The sequence below is a fragment of the Antennarius striatus genome, chromosome 18 (genome assembly GCF_040054535.1).
Source record: "Antennarius striatus isolate MH-2024 chromosome 18, ASM4005453v1, whole genome shotgun sequence".
Lineage (NCBI taxonomy): Eukaryota > Metazoa > Chordata > Actinopteri > Lophiiformes > Antennariidae > Antennarius > Antennarius striatus.
Window position 1 is genome coordinate 16904943 of NC_090793.1, and position 18334 is coordinate 16923276.

The window sequence follows — 18334 nt, forward strand, 5'->3', positions numbered from 1 at the left end:
GGTCTCTGATGCATTAAGGGATATACCCTGTGCAGGTTGACAGTAAAAGTTCATCATTTCAGCTCAGAGTTAGTTTCTTTAGACGTTAGTGAATAAGAGAGTTGAAAATGATAATAGTTACATGCATCATGTTATTAGCTTAATTTCAGTACACATATCAAGCACAGCCAAGTGGGAATTCACCAACCGTGTGACAAATTTAACACAACAGTAACCATGAACATGGAACATCTGTAAATAATGAACCACTGCACAACAGGCAACACTACAAAATGGGAGAAACAACCAGTTATTCGGTTATCTATGCGGGAATGTGGAACTCAACCTAGCAATGGGAATATCTTAGAATAGGCAAAACAGTTTATTTTTGTATCGGAGCCCTTATGTTAGCAATTTTTATGTTTAAATAGATGCCTCATTATCATTCTACTCTTCTGTGCTCTTGACTTTTCCATTGTTTGCCCTCCTTTGGTTATTTTAATATTTCTTTTCTCTTGTGGGATTTTGATCTTTTGATCCTTTCTCATTCTTAAAACACACAAAAACATCATAGAGCCACATTTGACTGATTCGCTAATCATCGTCTGATTGAATATGCATCTTTCTCCTATATACTAATGCTTTGTGGAAGTCTGTGTGTACATGTATGTTTTGGTGTGTGTGTGGCTGGGTTGGTACAGTGTGTTGTCAGCAGTAATCTAAATTCCTGCTCATCAGAGACGCAGTGTGTGTATCAGTGCGTGTGTGTCGTGGCTTGTTCCTGTCAAGAAGGAGACAGCGAGGAGCTGCTGAGTCACCATGACGACTGGCTGGGCCATGATGGCAGGATTATATCAACTGTTTGTACTGTATATCAGGATGAAAAGGGAAACATGTGAGGAGTTACAGCCTTAGTGATGTATTTCTTTATAATTTCTATTCACCATTGATGTCCGGTTGATTTTCTTGAATCCCTGTCTGGTGGTTGTTGTAGGTTTTGTTACCAACAGAATGCCAGAATGAAGTCGTCCGGATGTCGGTAGTCTTGACCATAAGTTTCGAAGCCAGTAGCTGTGACGTTTTTAATCAGCTTTTAGACACGTTTCAGCTGTCTAGACTGATCATATCTTTGCGTGTACTGGTCCTTGTTGATGAGCACAATGGAACAGTCAGTCATTTTAGGAAATACTTTTATTTCCAAACAAGTGGATGATGTGATATTGATCTTCTGTTTAAGCCTCATTAGACCACATTATTTTAAAATGATTGATGAGGAGATTACGCTACATCTAATGCAGAAGATCATTATTAACATACAAGCAGTTGTTTCTTTACACAGCAGATCCAGATCTACACATACGTGAATATGTGTTCCCGGCCTCTTGATTAGTTAAAGGGTTAACTGTGCTTAAACAATGCTGGTTTGCTAGATTTGATGTCCAACCAAAGAAAGTTGTTCAACTACTATTTTTGATCTCCACTAGTTATTTGAAAAATAACTTTGTGAGAATAATACATAGTTCTTTAGCAGCAGCAAAAATCCCTCACTGTGTTCCCAGCGACTGTTAAACTCCTTTGTTCTGGGGTACAGATTCTTTCTAATTCAACATAGAAATGAAAATGCATTGTTAAGAAATTCTGTTCAGGTCTGTGTGACATATTTTCATTGTACAATAAAGGAATAATTATGTCATGAATGATTAAGTAGCTGTGTATATCTCTTCCAATGTAAAAAGAGAGAGAACTAACGTCACGCAGCTAGTTAACTGGTTAGTTAACGACAGTTCAGGTATAGCCAGTTAACTCTCAGTATGTTGAGTTATACAATAACTCATTTATGCTTTTTTAACTGATTGTGCTACTTTATTATTTCGATGTTAACTTGTAGACAAAGAGAACTTGAGTTGTGATGAACAAAAACACATTATGCTGCAGTAGTCCAGAAGGATTTTTTGACACTATACTCCCATTTATGGGCTTAATGGAAGCAGCTATCAAATTAAGTGCAACACCTGGTGTCTGTGGCGTTTTCATTTGAATGTTCCACTAGTCCATCTCTACTGAAAACTACTTCAGTACAGTACTGCAGTACCTCGACATAAGAGCGACTCGAAATACAAGCATGAACTGGTGGCATGTTTTTTGAATCAAACAGAGTTATGGTTGTGAATGAATGAATATTTTCTATTTTATGTTACAACAATCTCATGAATGCAGAGGGAAGCAGCACCTCAGGGCCACTACTCTCTCCATTCACTGCTGTTACATCATTAGCAGATATTATACTGTGACTCATCATTTAGCCGGACTGAGCTGCAGCTCGCCTTTACAGGCAACCTGTATCACACTGTGGAACAAAAACTGTTCGCTGTTGTGGCTTTGTTGTGATGTCTTTTGTATTTTGAGTCTTCACAGGTGTCTGTTTGCTTGTCAGCAGGATTACGTAAAATATCACGTGGATCTTCCTGAAACTTGGTAGGATGGTGTGTGACCGAGGAACTGGGTTAAGAGCTCAAAATTATGGCATTTTCAATATTGTTGCCTCATAACATGACATAAGAAAAAAGATTTCCTCTTAAGGCTGTAGATGGGTTTGGTGTGGGTTAGGCAAGCTAACCAAAAATGGATGATTGTCAGTCTAAGTATGTGCTCTACTGACTATGTGCTCTACTGACTATGTGCTCTACTGACTATGTGCTCTACTGCATAGTTGTGTTACTATCTTTGTACTTTCTTCTGACCTGTCCTCCACCTCGACACAGTGTATTGTGCAGTTCAGTCAACAACAGTGAAAATAGTAAAAGTTGAAAATCTAGTATAGATAGATAGATGTCTTTCTATTATTTTATTTAATGGTCTTATATCCCCTATAATAGTGATAGTATTATTTGACTGACAATTAGCTGAGGTTGTGCTGAAACTGAATATGTGCAAAACTTGACAATACCACAGAAAAAAATGAAATTAACGATGATAATACAGATAAAATTTTCCTTTAATCTGAGTCCTTATCCAAGAAAAAGGTTAATACTCCTCAGTAGTTTTTGGGGTTTAACCCAAGTCAATGACTTGACCTATTTGATTATAAAATAATACGATTTCATTGGACTGAGATTATGAAAATTTGATGTAAAATTTTGGAATTAGAAGTATATTTATTTAAGAATATTAAATATGTTTGATCCACGTTTACTTAGTCACAATGTTTATTTGGAGGTTTACTCAGCCCATAATCATTGAGAGAAGTACTATACAGTATTATGTCTTGTTTTTCTTTCCAGTAACAGCAGACTATGGACCTGAGCCTGCGAGATGCTCTGGGTGGAGGCGCAGGTGGGGTCCCTGCTGGGGCCCCTGCTGAGGCCCTGCTGAAGAGAGACTTTGTCGCCAAATTGGAGAAAGAGAGCTATGATGACAAGGTGGGAGAGACAGTCTCTAAGAGCGACTACCGACCCTTACTGGATGGAAAGGACATCAAGAGTGGTAAGTTGCTGTGAGCGCTACTGCAAAGACAGGAGGCAGGAGCGATCCTAATGTGATGCTCCTGCAGGGAGGTTCTGTTTTCTGGAGGAGGTTAGAGTTGAGGTGGCTGGCAGGCTTTCAGGGAAATCAGCCCCTGGATAATTTGGATAATCACTGGCATTGAAGCGAAGTTGTTTCTGTGAAATTGGCCTCAAGTTTCAAGCTTGGTAACTGATGGAAGCTGACAGTGTCACTATAATATGTGTGTTCACGGCGCCTGGAACGGACCACTCCAGTAGTTTTGTATATTTAAGCCACACGAGTACTTCTTGCCTCCCATTACCACCAATAATAATGTTATCACACTGTTGTACCTTGTGACAGCTGAAACTTTGGAAGTCATTTTGTCACATTTTCGCTTCAGCAAGTGAATACATCAGCAGCAATGATTCAGCCATTGCTTCGCTTTTAGTGACCAAACTCTATAAAGAGCAGCTTCACAAGAAAGTCAGTGTGGACACGTCTTTCTTCTTTAAGAGTTAGGATATGATGAGCAACTTTCAAGGCTTGGTAAGTTCGTGTACAACATGAACTGGAACACAAATTTCTTTTTTAACCTGGGGTTATCATGTGTAATTATTAACTAACATTCTAGATTCAAAAACTAATTTTAAATTCTTAGTTGAGTACTTACAATAGAATCTGTTAGTGTTTGTAAAGAATAATGTCCATTTTTAGGAATAAATTGACATGTCCGAACTGTGTATGCGTAAATATAAAAAAATAATTTGACTACATTCTCTCTGTCTGGTGAAATGGAGCTGTGGTGGAGGACCCTGAGTACTTCATGTTTGTTTAGCCTTGTTTAGGCTTGATCCAAACACATTTTACATGTGCCTGTACTCTCATGTTTGACTTATAAACCTATTTCTGTGTAGAAAATTAATTCATTTAAACAAGGCAGATCATTAGTTAGCATAGGAATTGCTCTAACATGGGATCACTTTAAAGTATTTCAAAGTGATTTTCCATTTTGAAAACACAGATTCTTCATCCTCAATATTGCAGGGAGGGATTATATGCCCAGCGTAAACACGTTTATCTTACATGAATGCAGTGAGCAATGGATAGATGAGAGGCCAAAGGAAATGGTAGAGCTGTGAGAGAGAGGTACTATGGATAAGAACAAACAGGATAGTTTTTGGGAAAGTACGGTGAAAGATAGAGAATAAAAGAGTAATAAGGGCTGGAGAGTTAAATAGAGCAGACACAAAAGCCCTTTTGACACAATGAGATGCGGATTATTATATTGGAAAGGGTTGTTCTATTTTAAAGTGGAGGGGGTGTCTGTTTTTGCAACAAGGGACTGCAGTAGTTTCCTCTCTCATGAGGGAACATCCGTGTGTAGCTGCAGTATTTCTCTGTGGTCCTGTACTATTGTGTAATGATGCCATGTTGGAAATATGTTGTATTTTTATTTAGAGCATCTTTTTTGTGGAATGTTAGTATGATAAACAATGTACCATTTAAATTAATCTGTCCCTGTATTGGTGCATGATGTACACAGAATTCAATAAGATAAAAATGTGACAACAAAAACACTGATGGCTGCTTTTTTTCTACAAGGAAAAAGGATCACAAATCTAGGTCAAGATTATCTAAAGAAATGTGTTTTTGTACGCTGACAGTTTAATGTGGTTTAATTTTCCTTTTATTTAAATTATGACTTCTTTAAAGTTGTGATATTTGACAACCCCAGTAGCTTCTTTAGCTAATGATCGTCTGAATCCACATCCCGATTGATGATAAAAATCGGCTTCAAATTTGAAGGCGATGTTCCTCAAAACTTTCTGGAATCTTTGGGAATCATCCCTCCGCAAGATTGAAATCCACCCAAAATATTTTGAGATATCTTGTAACAAATCCGACAAGTGAAAGTGAGTGATCACATGACCATCGACAAATAACTAAGGCAAGTAAATGTTTACAATGTATGGTTTAGCACACTAAAGCATGTTACAGATTGATTTAGACTATGTGTTCTCAATTATGTTTTTAGCAAATTTAATTGAGAACACAAAACAAAAAGTAACTGATCCTCAGATTCTGCTCTGTATTTCAGAGAAATGTGTGTGTGTGTGTGTGTGTGTGTGTGCGTGTGTGTGTGTGTGTGTGTGTGTGTGTGTGTGTGTGTGTGTGTGTGTGTGTGTGTGTGTGTGTGTGTGAATATTATGTCTTCAACACATCACCCTACCCTGTCTAGACTTAAATTAGCTGTAGGACTGTCTTTTATCTTTGTCCTCTTTATTTTTTTCCCGTCCTCATTCCATCCATATTTTTTTTAAATTCCTTTTTAAATTTCTCTTTTTTTCAGTCTATTGTTCCGCCTGTCCTCTCACTCTTTCTCTGTTCCTGTCATTGTTGCGCTGTGTCAGCCTGGAGACAGCGCTGTATTAACATCATCACCATCACTCACGCACATGAGCACCCAGCCATTGGCAGTCTGGTCAGAAGAGCTCAGTGTTAACCTGCTTTGCTGTCTGTGTTTGACATGCAACAGTCCCCAGCTGTGGGGACCAGGAGTTTGGAAGCATCTCTAATATTTCACACTTGCAGAGAGATATGTTGGCCTGATCTAGTCTGGTGATGTTTACATTCATGTTGTTGGATGACTCAAATAAGGCAACTTAAAATAAAGAAGTACAAACAGTAAGGGATGAAATACCCCGAAAGTTCCAACCAACTGTACAAAAATGAAGTTTTCTAATGAAAACTGGAAAAAAAAAACTGTTCAATATCGTTCCTCAATGAATGCATCAGGGTTGATTATTTGTCCTCCTCACTTCGCAGTTGTTCTGTGGCTGCATATTTATTAAATACACTTCTTAACTAATCTTTTATTTTGTGTACTTGTCATCCTAATGTGTAATCTTGAGTCCTTCTGAATATAACTAAGTACAAAATGTACCCAGAATTTGTTCCAGACATATGACAGTCACCAAAATGAATGTCACCAAAATGTGACCAGGCCTTTTTTCCCCCATTCTGCTTAAAGAAAATATCATATAACCACATAACAGTGATTGACGTCACCCCGGAATAGTGAGTAATGCAATCAGTAATCGCCACTGAAATCTATCACTTCATTACCTTGATACTTGCAAAGGCCTCACAGGATGGTTAATTCTAATTTAAGATTAGATGCAGTTCTCAAAGAAAGTTTTTTTGTTTGTTTATTTTTTTTGTAGAAATCTACTGATCAACGTTGGAACCCAACAAATACCAGTAATGTGTTGTTCAGTAGAACTTTGACTTGAGATATAAGGTTGCAACAATCTTAAGGTATTTCAAAAATTATTTTTACAGTAATTAAACCAAAATAAGTTTTTCTTGCTTGATGTTTTCGGAACAGCTTCACATGCATCACTACCTCCTTCTGGAGACGGACATACTGTCATTCAACAACTTAAAATTTTATTAAAAATGTAAACTGGTCCTAGGTTACAGAATGATGAACATGATTCCATGGTCAAGTGTATTAAAGTTACTCTTAGGTAATTAATAATATTTGATTCATGATGTTAAATCTGTGAAATCTACATTTATAACATATGTAGTTAGTTAGATATGAATTCACCTTCAAATGTTCTTCATGGTTGGATTGCTGGTGTCGGACTTAAGATCATCAGGGAGGAAATTTCCTTTTACTGAGGGCTCATGTTGCAGCACAACTGGGAAAGAGCTTTGTTTGCTGAGGCATGATAACTCATCCCTGCTGTGTGTGTGCTTTCTCCTCACGTATGTGCAAGGACGGTATGAGGAGGGAGGAAGAGAAAGAGCCAGACGGAGAGAGCTCTACATTAGCAAATATTGTGCGTGTGTGTGTGTGTGTGTGTGTGATACAGTACAAGACTCTGCAGTCACAAATGACTGCAGTACAGCTGAACATCACATGCAGGTACTTCTGATGAGGTCATCACTTGCACATCTTAGCTGTCAATGTCAATAATAATAAAAGAAATGTGTGTGAGAGTGCTGAGTTTGGTGAAGTATGACAAAGTTTTAAAGCACTTCTGAAGCACAACTGACTGAATGGAGGTAGGACAGACACACAGATGAAGAGTTTAAGCTAAATTTTCATTTTAATTTATTACTTTAATCAGTAATCAGCAATTACACAGCTTTTAATTAACAAACTAATTCTAAATATACTCCAGTGTGACTGCTATATTGATGATGCACATGCAGCAACACTTTTAAGACAGGATCGCCAGCAGCGAACTTTACTGAAGGAACCGCTGATGCTTTCATCCTCTCTTCGTGTATCCACGATGATGATTCCTCCAGTGATGTGTTGTGTCTGCGTGCCTCACTGTCAAAAACTGTATGAGATACACACTTTCAGGCTGGGCAGGCTGGTGTCAGGCCTGTTTGATGGTTGAACAGCTGACAGGGCAGACAAATGGGTTCAGGTGCAGTTTTCAGTCTCTCCCTATGTGGTGAGATTTAGGATGAGGCCTCCAGGCTGCATGGAAGAAATGTACTGTATATCAATCAAACTGAGTTTGTGTTTTTGTCTTTCGTAATATAAAGTAATAATAGGCATAAAATACTTTAAGCATAATATAGAAAATTCAAGTGAATGTTTACTCTGGGCAACGCTGTATAAAAGAAACTTGATCTAAGCTTCCCAAGCAGTAATCAGTTAAAAGGAAAGTACTGCAACGTCTTATTGTCATGAAGCACTGGTCACGTTTTTGGAAATCATGAATCTTCATCTGACAGATTTCAGATGAAGCACAGATTTTATATTTGGATGAACTATTTCTTTTTTATGCAGGATTAATAATTGTTTTTGGTGCTGGAATTATGAAAGAATAATTTATGTTTTGGAATTGTATGATGATTTATTTGACTAAGCTATTTTTTTCCTTTAGGTCCTGGCATGGTGTCATCGATGATGTCATTGGGGGGATGCCAAAACCCACCAGGACAGACTGCATTCAGCTCTGACTACCTGTCTGGTGAGGGCAGGATGAGTGCTGCTTATTAACCCTACTTTAATTTGCAATTTGATCAATCTCAAAATAACATCTTGAGGAGTTTGGGCCCAGTATTTAATGTATATAATTTCTCGTGAGACTAGTTCAGTGACAGCACTCAACCTACCTTAAGCAAGCTTACAAAATACGTGCAGCGATCTGTCTTAATTTCCCTCCAAGAAGGAATTAAGAAGAGGGATGAAGGAAGCACAGATACTTATTGTTTTTCCACAATTCTTTTCCCCACACAACAGCTATTTTCTCCACTCAAGTAAAACTTTATTTATAAAACACATTCAACCAACCAAAGGTTTACCACAGTGCTGTAAAAGTTGAAATAAATATAAAAGGGAAGAGCAGACTTAAAAATACAATGCTAAAACCAAATAAGTGAATGCAAGAGTATACACAAAATATTTGGCTAACATCGATGAAACAAAAAGTGTCCTTAAGTGGTTTCTTTTTTCTGTGTAGGAATATCATTTCATCACTAGTAGTTCTACATTTCTACAGTTAAAAGGTGATGTTCTGAGAGTCAGATTTGTCATAGATGAAGGTGTCTGGGATACAGCTCAAATCCATATCTAATTTTTTTTTCCACAAAACTTGATGTATACATTTACTGCTTTAATTTTCAAAATGTATTTATTTATTTATTCTTCTCTTTAAAAATGTGACATTGTCATATACAGTATATAGATCACAAGAACTGCAATAAAAAGGGACAACTCAAATCACTTCCTCCTTCATAAAATGAGCACATGGTGGGATCCTGAGTATTTTGTACTTTTTAGGGTTGTACTTCTTCATGCTGTATTCCACTGAGCCACTCCATTCTTTTCCTCATTACTCCTCATCATTCACCTCTCTCTGTCTGTTCTGCCACTCATTTTGAATTTCTCACTGGCTCTCTGCTCCACTGTCCCTCTAATGCTGTTACCTCCCATGCTTCTTCATCTGTCTGTGTGTCTCTCTCTGTCAGGTCCTAGGATGGGTGGGATGACTGATCAGTGGAGCCCGAACAAGTCAAAGGACAGCAACATGCCTGCTTCATTTCTAGGTCCACTCCACTTTCTCACCTTTATCTCTCACTCTCTCTCTCTCTCTCTCTCTCTCTCTCTCTCTCTCTCTCTCTCTCTCTCTCTCTCTCTCTCTGTCTGTCTCTCTCTCTCTCTCTGTCTGTCTCTCTGTCTCTCTCTCTCTCTCTCTCTCTCTCTCTCTCTCTCTGTTTCTCTGTCTGTTTATCTCTCAAAAACAAACAAAGCAAACAAAAACAAATCAAAAATTGAACAGAATTCAGAAGGTTAAACATATGTATGTAAGAGCTTTTTTTTTTAAAATTTCAAATCATTCAAAAATTATTCTGACATGCTAAGCTAAACTTTAAAGCAGCTGAAAGTGGCCACAGCACTTGTATAGTTGGTTCCTAGTGAAATGCAGCGTTGTGAGACCAACGTCACTTCCAGTCTGTGATAGAATATTTATTGTTCACTGTAAATTTTATTATTACATGTAATAATTTAAAGCCACTGTCCATAAATCATCATGAAACCAAAATATTCACACAGCAGTCACAAGACTATTTGTGTTCATCGGTCCAATGGCACCTGACTAATGAGCCATGGCTCTACCTTTAAGTGACCAAGTGTCCAAAGCTGACACCTACTGGACCAGTTTGGTGTCCAGCATCATGTCAATCGAGAGAGAGAGAGAGAGAGAGAACGAGAGAGAGAGAGAGAGAGAGAGAGAGAGAGAGAGAACGAGAGAGAGAGAGAGAGAGAGAGAGAGAGAGAGAGAGACAGAACACAAACATAAATGTTAGTGATATATCTCTGTCTTCCATGTCTTCCATGTCTCCATCAGGTTTCTCACAGCCAGGAATGGGAGGGACCATCGGGTCCAGCCTGCCACCAGTCCAGATCGGTACTCTTGGCCAGACTGGAATGGATACCCAGAAAAGTTCAGGCGTGCTTGGAGTGGAAAACAAAATTCCCAGTAGTACCAGTGGAGGCAGCCCTTTTAAAAGCAATGATCTGATTTCTTCGGATGGCCCAGGAATCCACTCTATGGATCATTCTACAGGTATTAGACAGAGGGCTGGTTGTATTTGTTAAAATACACCGTGGTCAGCAGGGGGCTCAGGAGAGGGAAAATCAGGAAACAGTGAATAAAGTACAGATAATTGTTTATTGTCACTTGGACCATTAGAGAGATAGTGATTGAAAGGCATCTGCCCTGAGTAATAGCGAGATAAATTCACCATCAGTGTCCAGACACTGTTAGTGGTGGTGGCGGCTGTTGACTCTGATGGGACAGATGAAATAATGAGGTGTTGAATCTACGACACCTGGGTGGTGAAGGTGAAGGATTATGCATACAGCAGCATACATACTTTAGCCATTGAGAAAACTACAATGCTATCCATTAGGGGTGGGTGATATAGCCCTAAAGTAATATTGCAATATTTCAGAGAATATTGGTGATAAAAATATGATACAATATTTTGGATAATTTGACAAAAATTTCAAAGTACAGTTGTACACAATAACTTTTTTATCAGAATAAAATGCACATATTGCTCTTTACAATGTTGCATGTCAAGTGCTGCTCACTACAAAAAAACAAAAACAAACAAACATGTCTTGTCAACAAACATAACTTTTTCTTCAAATGTTCACTGTCTAGCTTTTTATCAAGCTGTTTGAAGCCGTCCTACTCCATTCTTTGGATTGGCACCATACCTTTTGCCAAACAGATGGTGACTGCTTCGGTGATGTCTCTGCAGCATTTGCTTTTGCTATCATACAGAGTACATGTAGTCAAAGAGGAGTCAATGTCGTTTTGAACTAGCTTTTGTTTTGTGGCTAGCATTATCCATTGAGCACTCCTCTTAAGCTTTTACACACGCCTCTATCGATCAGATGCTTCTTTCTGAGATGGTAAAACAAATCTGACGCATTTCATCATTTTTTTAATAGTCTTCTTGAACTGTTTGCATTTTACCGTATCTCTGCCTTTTCACTTTTTTCAGCCATGTTTGCTTCATAATGCTAGTGTTTTTAATTCCTGCAGCTAAATAATTGTACTGGGATTGTCCTGAATGATACAATATTGCCCATCCCTATTACCCATAAAGCTGTATCACTTTTTTGTTGTATCGATTTGACCAGCATATGCATCAGAGGTAGGAATGACAGGATGTTATGTGGAATTGAAAAGGAAAGGAAATAAGAATGGGACTAATTTCACTCACAGTCAATTGTCTAAATATTTATGGGTAATGCATGTTTCTTTCTATATCTTTGTGGAGAAAATCTTTGATAAGAAAGTTTACCTGGCAATCAGAAAACCAAAATACTGAGCAGGTGTTTGTTGAACATGACACACATTTATGGAGACAGTTTACTTATCCACTAGAAAGTGAATGTGGATGTCCTGCAGCAGAGCAGCAGCTGTTGGGTTCAGAGGAACAGTCATGCTTTGAGCAGCAGAGGGCAGTCTTTTCTTGTTGTTTCCACTGTGGGTGGGACAGCTGCTCGTAGCACATGGCATCTGCTCTGTGATATTCTCTTTATCTCTTGACTCTTAGCTAAATGGGATTTATGCATGGATGTTTTAAGATAACAAAGGGGAGCAATAGCTTTTTATTCAGTAGTCAATGCAGTCCAATGGGGAAAAAAAACCCCCAGATTATTAACAATGTACTACTTTCCTATAGTATCTAGCTGTCTTTCATTATATATTATTTATGTCTAAATGATAAATAGCTTAAGTGAGTGTCAGCAAACGTTAAGTTGAATTAGTGGCTGCTGGGCAGGAAAAAACACAACTACTGTTCACTTTTTTGTGATTGGCATGCAAAGAGTTTTAAATCATATTCTACTGTAACTATTTAAATTACTCAGCATCTCACATTTAATAGCACAGGACTTACAAAACATTTACCAGCTCTTATTTGTGGGTTTTAGTTTAATTTCTTTTCTTTTTTGTTGCTGTACCAATAATAGCCCTGTCAGATTAAACCCAGCTATGGGTACAGGCTGGCTGTTATGCAACGCTTACTATGCTAGTTCATTTGTTATTGAAGCAGATATAATGCACTGCTCACACCCATTCTTCTGCACTTGTTCAAGGCTCCAGGTTAACACTCGCAAGTTGCACTTTAGCAAAGACAATATTTAAAATACAGTCAAGTTCTTAGCAGTTTTCCAGATTCCATACTAAAATGTACTCCCAATAATTACCTCATCACTTTAAATAGAAATACCAAATCCCAGACCTAGTCCATTAATGCTTATAACTGTAAGCATCATAATCCAAAGGAAGTAAATATCAACTTCAATAACTTTAAAAATACAGTAAAAGCTTCCAGATTTTAAGGAAATAGATCCTTTTCCAGATCTGAAAATAGACAATGATGAGGTGGGAGGGTGAAAACTGAGTTAGAGAAATAATGATTAAGCCAGGGATACATTGAGATGACCGAGAGAAGGTCAGCTTTATTGTTACATCCTGTCCATCTCTTTTTCTGGTTCTCCCTGCCTGTCTTTGTGTCCACTCTTCTCTGATGAAGTGCATGTCATAAGTAATTGAGAAATATGGCTTCAGAGGAAAAACGAATATCCAACTGTGATTACATCACCACAAAACAAGAGAAGATAGTGGAAGCAGACAAATAAAGGGGTCATTTAAGGGCAAACTGAATTTGCATGTACACAGTTTGGCATCATTTTGTGATTGAGAAACACTTTCTTCTTCATATCATTTAATGTGTCATTTTGGATGGATTAAGTTTTCTGCAGCTTTGACAACGTTTTTATTTTTAAACATGCATGTTCTATGTGAAATCTGCTGGATTCGTTTATTTTTCTTTTCTACCTCAATTACCTTATAGATTAGTTGTTCTCAATGTTTTGTGCATGTGACCAGCTCTGCCCGATGATGATGATGATGATGATGATGATGATGATGATGATGATGATGATACAGACTAATTTAATTCATAGTTATACATAAGACTACCACGTTTCTTATTAAGAACAAATTATAAAATATGGCCAGAATTTCAAGTCTCCTCCAAAAACATATAATCAGAGTTACTAATATTCACAGGTGGCCATGGCTGGACAGTAAAACTTGATTAAGGTACGACCATTGCAGTTGTGACTTGAAATATATGAATATGTCTTGATAATTTAAAAAGGTAAATATGTTGATCTTCAGCGAAAGGGATAAACCTAGGTTTTGAAGGAGAATAAATGTATGAATATTTGCTTTTATTTTTTAGTTGCTTTTTAATTAGACTGATGCAAAGAGAGCTTGATAAACACTACAGCAGAAACCTTGCAGCTCAATGCAAGGCTTTTAAACTACTATTATACCAGCAGAAATGTAAACTCACATCACAAGATGGCACAGGCACTGCGAACTGGTTAATGTGCTAACTTCAGTATATCTATTGAACACAATACAAAGATGTCTATGACAAAACTACAATAGTATTGCTTATTCACATTCAGTTGAATGTACTGCTTTTTGAGCAATGTAAAAAGAAATTCTAGCCATGTGAAACAATTACTTCTATTAAACAGCAGCTGTAAAGATTTGTTCATTGAACATAAATGATATATTCAGTTTGCTTTTGTAGCAAATCTGTAACAAAAAAGGTGAGCAGAAGTTGAATGTACTTATAAAAGTGGACACCATCACCGTATTTAATTATTACAAGTTTAAAATGGTCCCACATCAAAGAGATTTCAATAAATTATATTCTCCATCCTTTATAGAAACAACATCATTCGATAGGACAGAAAAAGTTGTGACACATAATAAGAGGGAGAGTGGAAAACAAAAGCCCACAAGCCAGAATTTGACCCATGAACATCTTTCAGAGACTAAATTGTCTGCACATGGGGCACACTTAAACTCTTGTCCCTGATTTTTTTATATCTAGATATCGAGCAGTATTTCCAGATACTGGATATATGTATTTACCATGGAGAATGTCTATGTGTTATTTGTTGATTTAAGACATTGTCAGATTTAAAAGCCCATTCATTCCTGTTGGCAAAACAGTGGAACTTTTAGTGGGAGCTTAGCCGTTGTTAAAGTAATGCTAAGTTAAAAGACTATTGTAACTCCCCTCAAATGAGTACACTTGTAATATATAATATACATAGGTATATAACATGGTCTCAGTGACTGTCTACATGAAAGAGGAAGAGTAATTTATATTGGTCTGGCCTAAAAACACAAGTTATTGATCCATTTACAGTTGGGATAATTGTACAAGCCCCCTCTCTGTCAAACTATCATTTAAACTGTCATGGACCTCATACTTGTGTGATCAAACATGACACTTATTTATTGCTATTAGTAGAGTGAACAGTTCAACTATGAACCAATGAATGCCATCTGTGGTAACCACAGTTTAATGGCTTTTTGGCAGGTGATTTTCTAAAACAGTATGTGATTGGTTCCTCCTCTTATAAAACCTTCCCCCCCTTGGCAGCTCCCATCCTCTCTCACAGTGGCTCAATGGATGACAGCAGTCCCACTTCCTCCAACTCTGAACCCTTCAGCCCGGAGAAAGTAGGGTTGGGGTATGATGCTGGAATGCAACAGCAGAGACAAGACAAGAAGAAGAAGAGCCACGACGAGGTTGACTTCCTGGGCAGCCACGACAATAACATCGGCCAGACTAACAAGCATAGGATGCTTGATCAGGGCAGATGGAAGTCGGAGGAGGATGAAGATGAGGAAAACTGGGAGTGGGAGATCAGAGAAAGTGGAGGAGGGGGCAGAGTTAAAGGCAAGAAGACAAAGAGTCGTGCAAGACTTCCACAGGAATGGGGAGCCCCCCAACAGCCCAGCTCCCCTAGGCTGACTCCTACCGGGGCTACAATTGCAGATTCTGGTCCTCTGTCTAGCCCTGGCCTTGTTTTGCCCTCTTACCCTGTACAAATACCAACAAGTTTCACCAATCATTCCCATGCTAGCCTTGTAACAGACTCATCTCCACGTTCTTATGAACCAATGTGTGTAAATGATTTGCCAGTGTCTCCTAAAGTTGGTTTAAAAGCAGATGAAGAGAAAGTTTCAACAGGCAAACCAGATTCTAGCAGTAGCTCTGCTGCCTTTGCTGCCACCAAGGGTTGTGTAGCTGGGGATGCTAATGGTAGTCTTGCATTGATGACAGGAGACAATCTGAGCCCAGTTTCCCAGACATTCTCTTTCCTTGATTCAGTCCTCCAGACCCCTCCAGGCTCTACTCCTGACTCACAGACCACCACCCCAATCACCAACACTCCCCCTCTTGCTACTGGTCACCTGATAAAATCCAGTCCAACAGAAGTATTCAACCCAGATTCACAAGCCAATTCTTTCTTAATCTCCCCCAAAAGTACTCAAGATCTTCTGGCTACTTCTACTTTGCACATCAGTCCCTCACCCGTATCTGTCACGTCGACTCACCTACCATCACTTGCAGCTGGATCAATCCTTAATGTTGATGCCAAACCTTTCGTCCCATCAGTTTCACTGATATCTGCTGTAACTACACCTGGTATGGCTACAGCCACTCTTGTTAGTACAGCAGAAACAGCAGGAGCCGCATCAACCACTGTCCCTGCATTCTCTACCACCCCAACCACAGCTCACAGTCCCTCCACCCCCAAAATTCCATCCACTCCCATTAGTACAGTAGGAGCCACTCCCTTTGCCCCCATCACTCCTGCAGCCCCACCCTCTCACCCTGCACACTCAGAGCACCAGGAGTCCTCATCGTCACAGCTCTCCCCATTGGAAGGTTGGTGTACTACAGAGAAGATTATGACTAACATGGGGCTAATTTTATTCAAGGTTAAGATAGCAGGAAGTAGTTACTTTTGTCTTCCTGTTTGCATGTCTCGGTTCATTGAGCACCAGATGTGTCTGGTGCTTGATTCTTTCTTTTATTTATCTATAAGAACAGGAAAGGACACGGGCAGGACAAAAAAATATAGCATTTTATTTTTGTAAGAGATTTCAAGATATTTATTTTTATTTAACCTGTGCCTTGATCTACATAAATTACAGTTTTTTACTACATTCAGATCAGTAGGAAATATGGTATAATTTCTCCTGGAACTATTGTGCCCAGATATGTAACCCATGTCTGTTGGCATCAGTGTAAGATACAAATGTACTGTTCTTGTCGGGCCGTATATACACAAATCTGCTGATGAAGTGACAAGTTGCCCATGTTAATTTTCCTCTGCCTGCCTCTGTGCATCTGTTACCATGATCATGACAACTTCCTTATTTGACCTGTTTTTGATTTATCCGATATCTATGCTTGCTCAACTGTCCACTGTTTCATTTGATTGTCAGTCACCTGTCTAATCTCCCACTATCTCCTCTTTGTCTATAGAAACACAAACATATTATGGGTCCCCTCATTGTAAAGCTAGTTTGCTAACGATGCTTTGCTTTGTAAAGCCAATATTATTGTTGATATAGTTAATCAGCTGCATAGGGCTAAAATTATGTAGTAGTGGAGAAGCTAACAGTAGATATACTGTAGGTGTGCAGTAGCATATAACATAGTTCAGATCAATAAAATGTCAATCTAAATGTCTTAAAGACTGTTTTACATATACAGTATGCTTAAATTATGAATATCAATGCTGTCTTATACTGTAAATTTCAATCTGAAGAGGTCAAAACATTGCATAACAAAACATTATGAGAGACTCACGCAACATTCCACAAGCCTTGACTAAACTCATACTGTTTAAGGGGTGCATGCATTCATTTTTCTGATAAGAGGCTAGCGGAGTAAGCTAGATACTTAAATTTTTTATCATGTCTTTTGGCATAAGCATTATCCCATCCATGAGTAGATCTCTATTACCTTCTCTGTTTTGATACAGTGCAGTAGTTAAGAAAAAATTTATTTCTAGATGTAACTGCTCGCAAAAAAGTTTATGGGTTATCTTACATAATTTCACTACAGGTGTCTTCTGTTGATACAGGATTTTACTATACCTTGAAATATATCCTCATTTAATCTGTTAAACAATAATCAGAATTTGACAAAAACAATTATGATATAAGACCATACTGTATGTCAGTGACCAAACATGTCTTCATTGAAAATCGATTTGTCTCCATCAGCAGCTTTCTTTACTCTGACATACACCAGAAATGGCCTCTAGACAAAGATGCTGAATATTGTTAAAGATCCCATATTATGCAAAATTTGCTTTATGGTTTCCCAATAAAAATTTCCTGTTTGTCTAAAGACCACCCAGATATGAGTAAAAAAACTCATCATCTTTCTCTTTTGCTTACTAAACTAGGAAATATGTCCCGGGAGGCACCACTCAAATGACACCATGGTTGAATTCATTCAGTGGACGCGAGGTTTTTTTCAAACCAGTTCTGTGTCATGTGCAACAATTTCAATGACCTCTACGATCTAGTGTACCTAATAATTTGACACTGAGTTTTCAAGGTCAATTCTTACAGTGTCTAAAATACCAATAATTGATTATTAACTATGTGGAATCTAGTGGAGTAGCCTTTCAATAAATAACTCTTTTTTTGTCCAGTTCAAATTCTATGCCACTGTAGAAACGGAAGTCTGGTAAGCTAACATAAATGATAATGCTGATCACATCAGATACCACTTCAAGTAGTTTCCCCCAGTGATTTCAGTACATTGTGGGCTTTGGGATTGTGCCAATCGTAAGATATTGTTTGGGTTAATACTTGCCATTTATATGATTCTGGCATGACTAAAAATGTATATTTCTCCCCTTTTCTTTTTTCTCTGTTTCATAACAAAATGTCACTGGACCTTGATCAAC

General features: G+C 38.1%; 1 protein-coding gene across 1 annotated transcript in view; it reads left to right on the forward strand.

The window, feature by feature from the left end:
• Nucleotides 1-18334, forward strand: part of LOC137611772 (microtubule-associated protein 4-like) — a 52007-nt gene that overhangs the window by 5730 nt on the left and 27943 nt on the right. Inside the window, exons 2-6 of the mRNA XM_068339867.1 lie at nucleotides 3261-3462; nucleotides 8379-8465; nucleotides 9466-9543; nucleotides 10347-10565; nucleotides 14995-16290. Of these exons, the coding sequence (XP_068195968.1) occupies nucleotides 3273-3462; nucleotides 8379-8465; nucleotides 9466-9543; nucleotides 10347-10565; nucleotides 14995-16290 (1870 nt within the window). The 5' untranslated portion in view covers nucleotides 3261-3272. The remainder of the gene's footprint in view (nucleotides 1-3260; nucleotides 3463-8378; nucleotides 8466-9465; nucleotides 9544-10346; nucleotides 10566-14994; nucleotides 16291-18334) is intronic.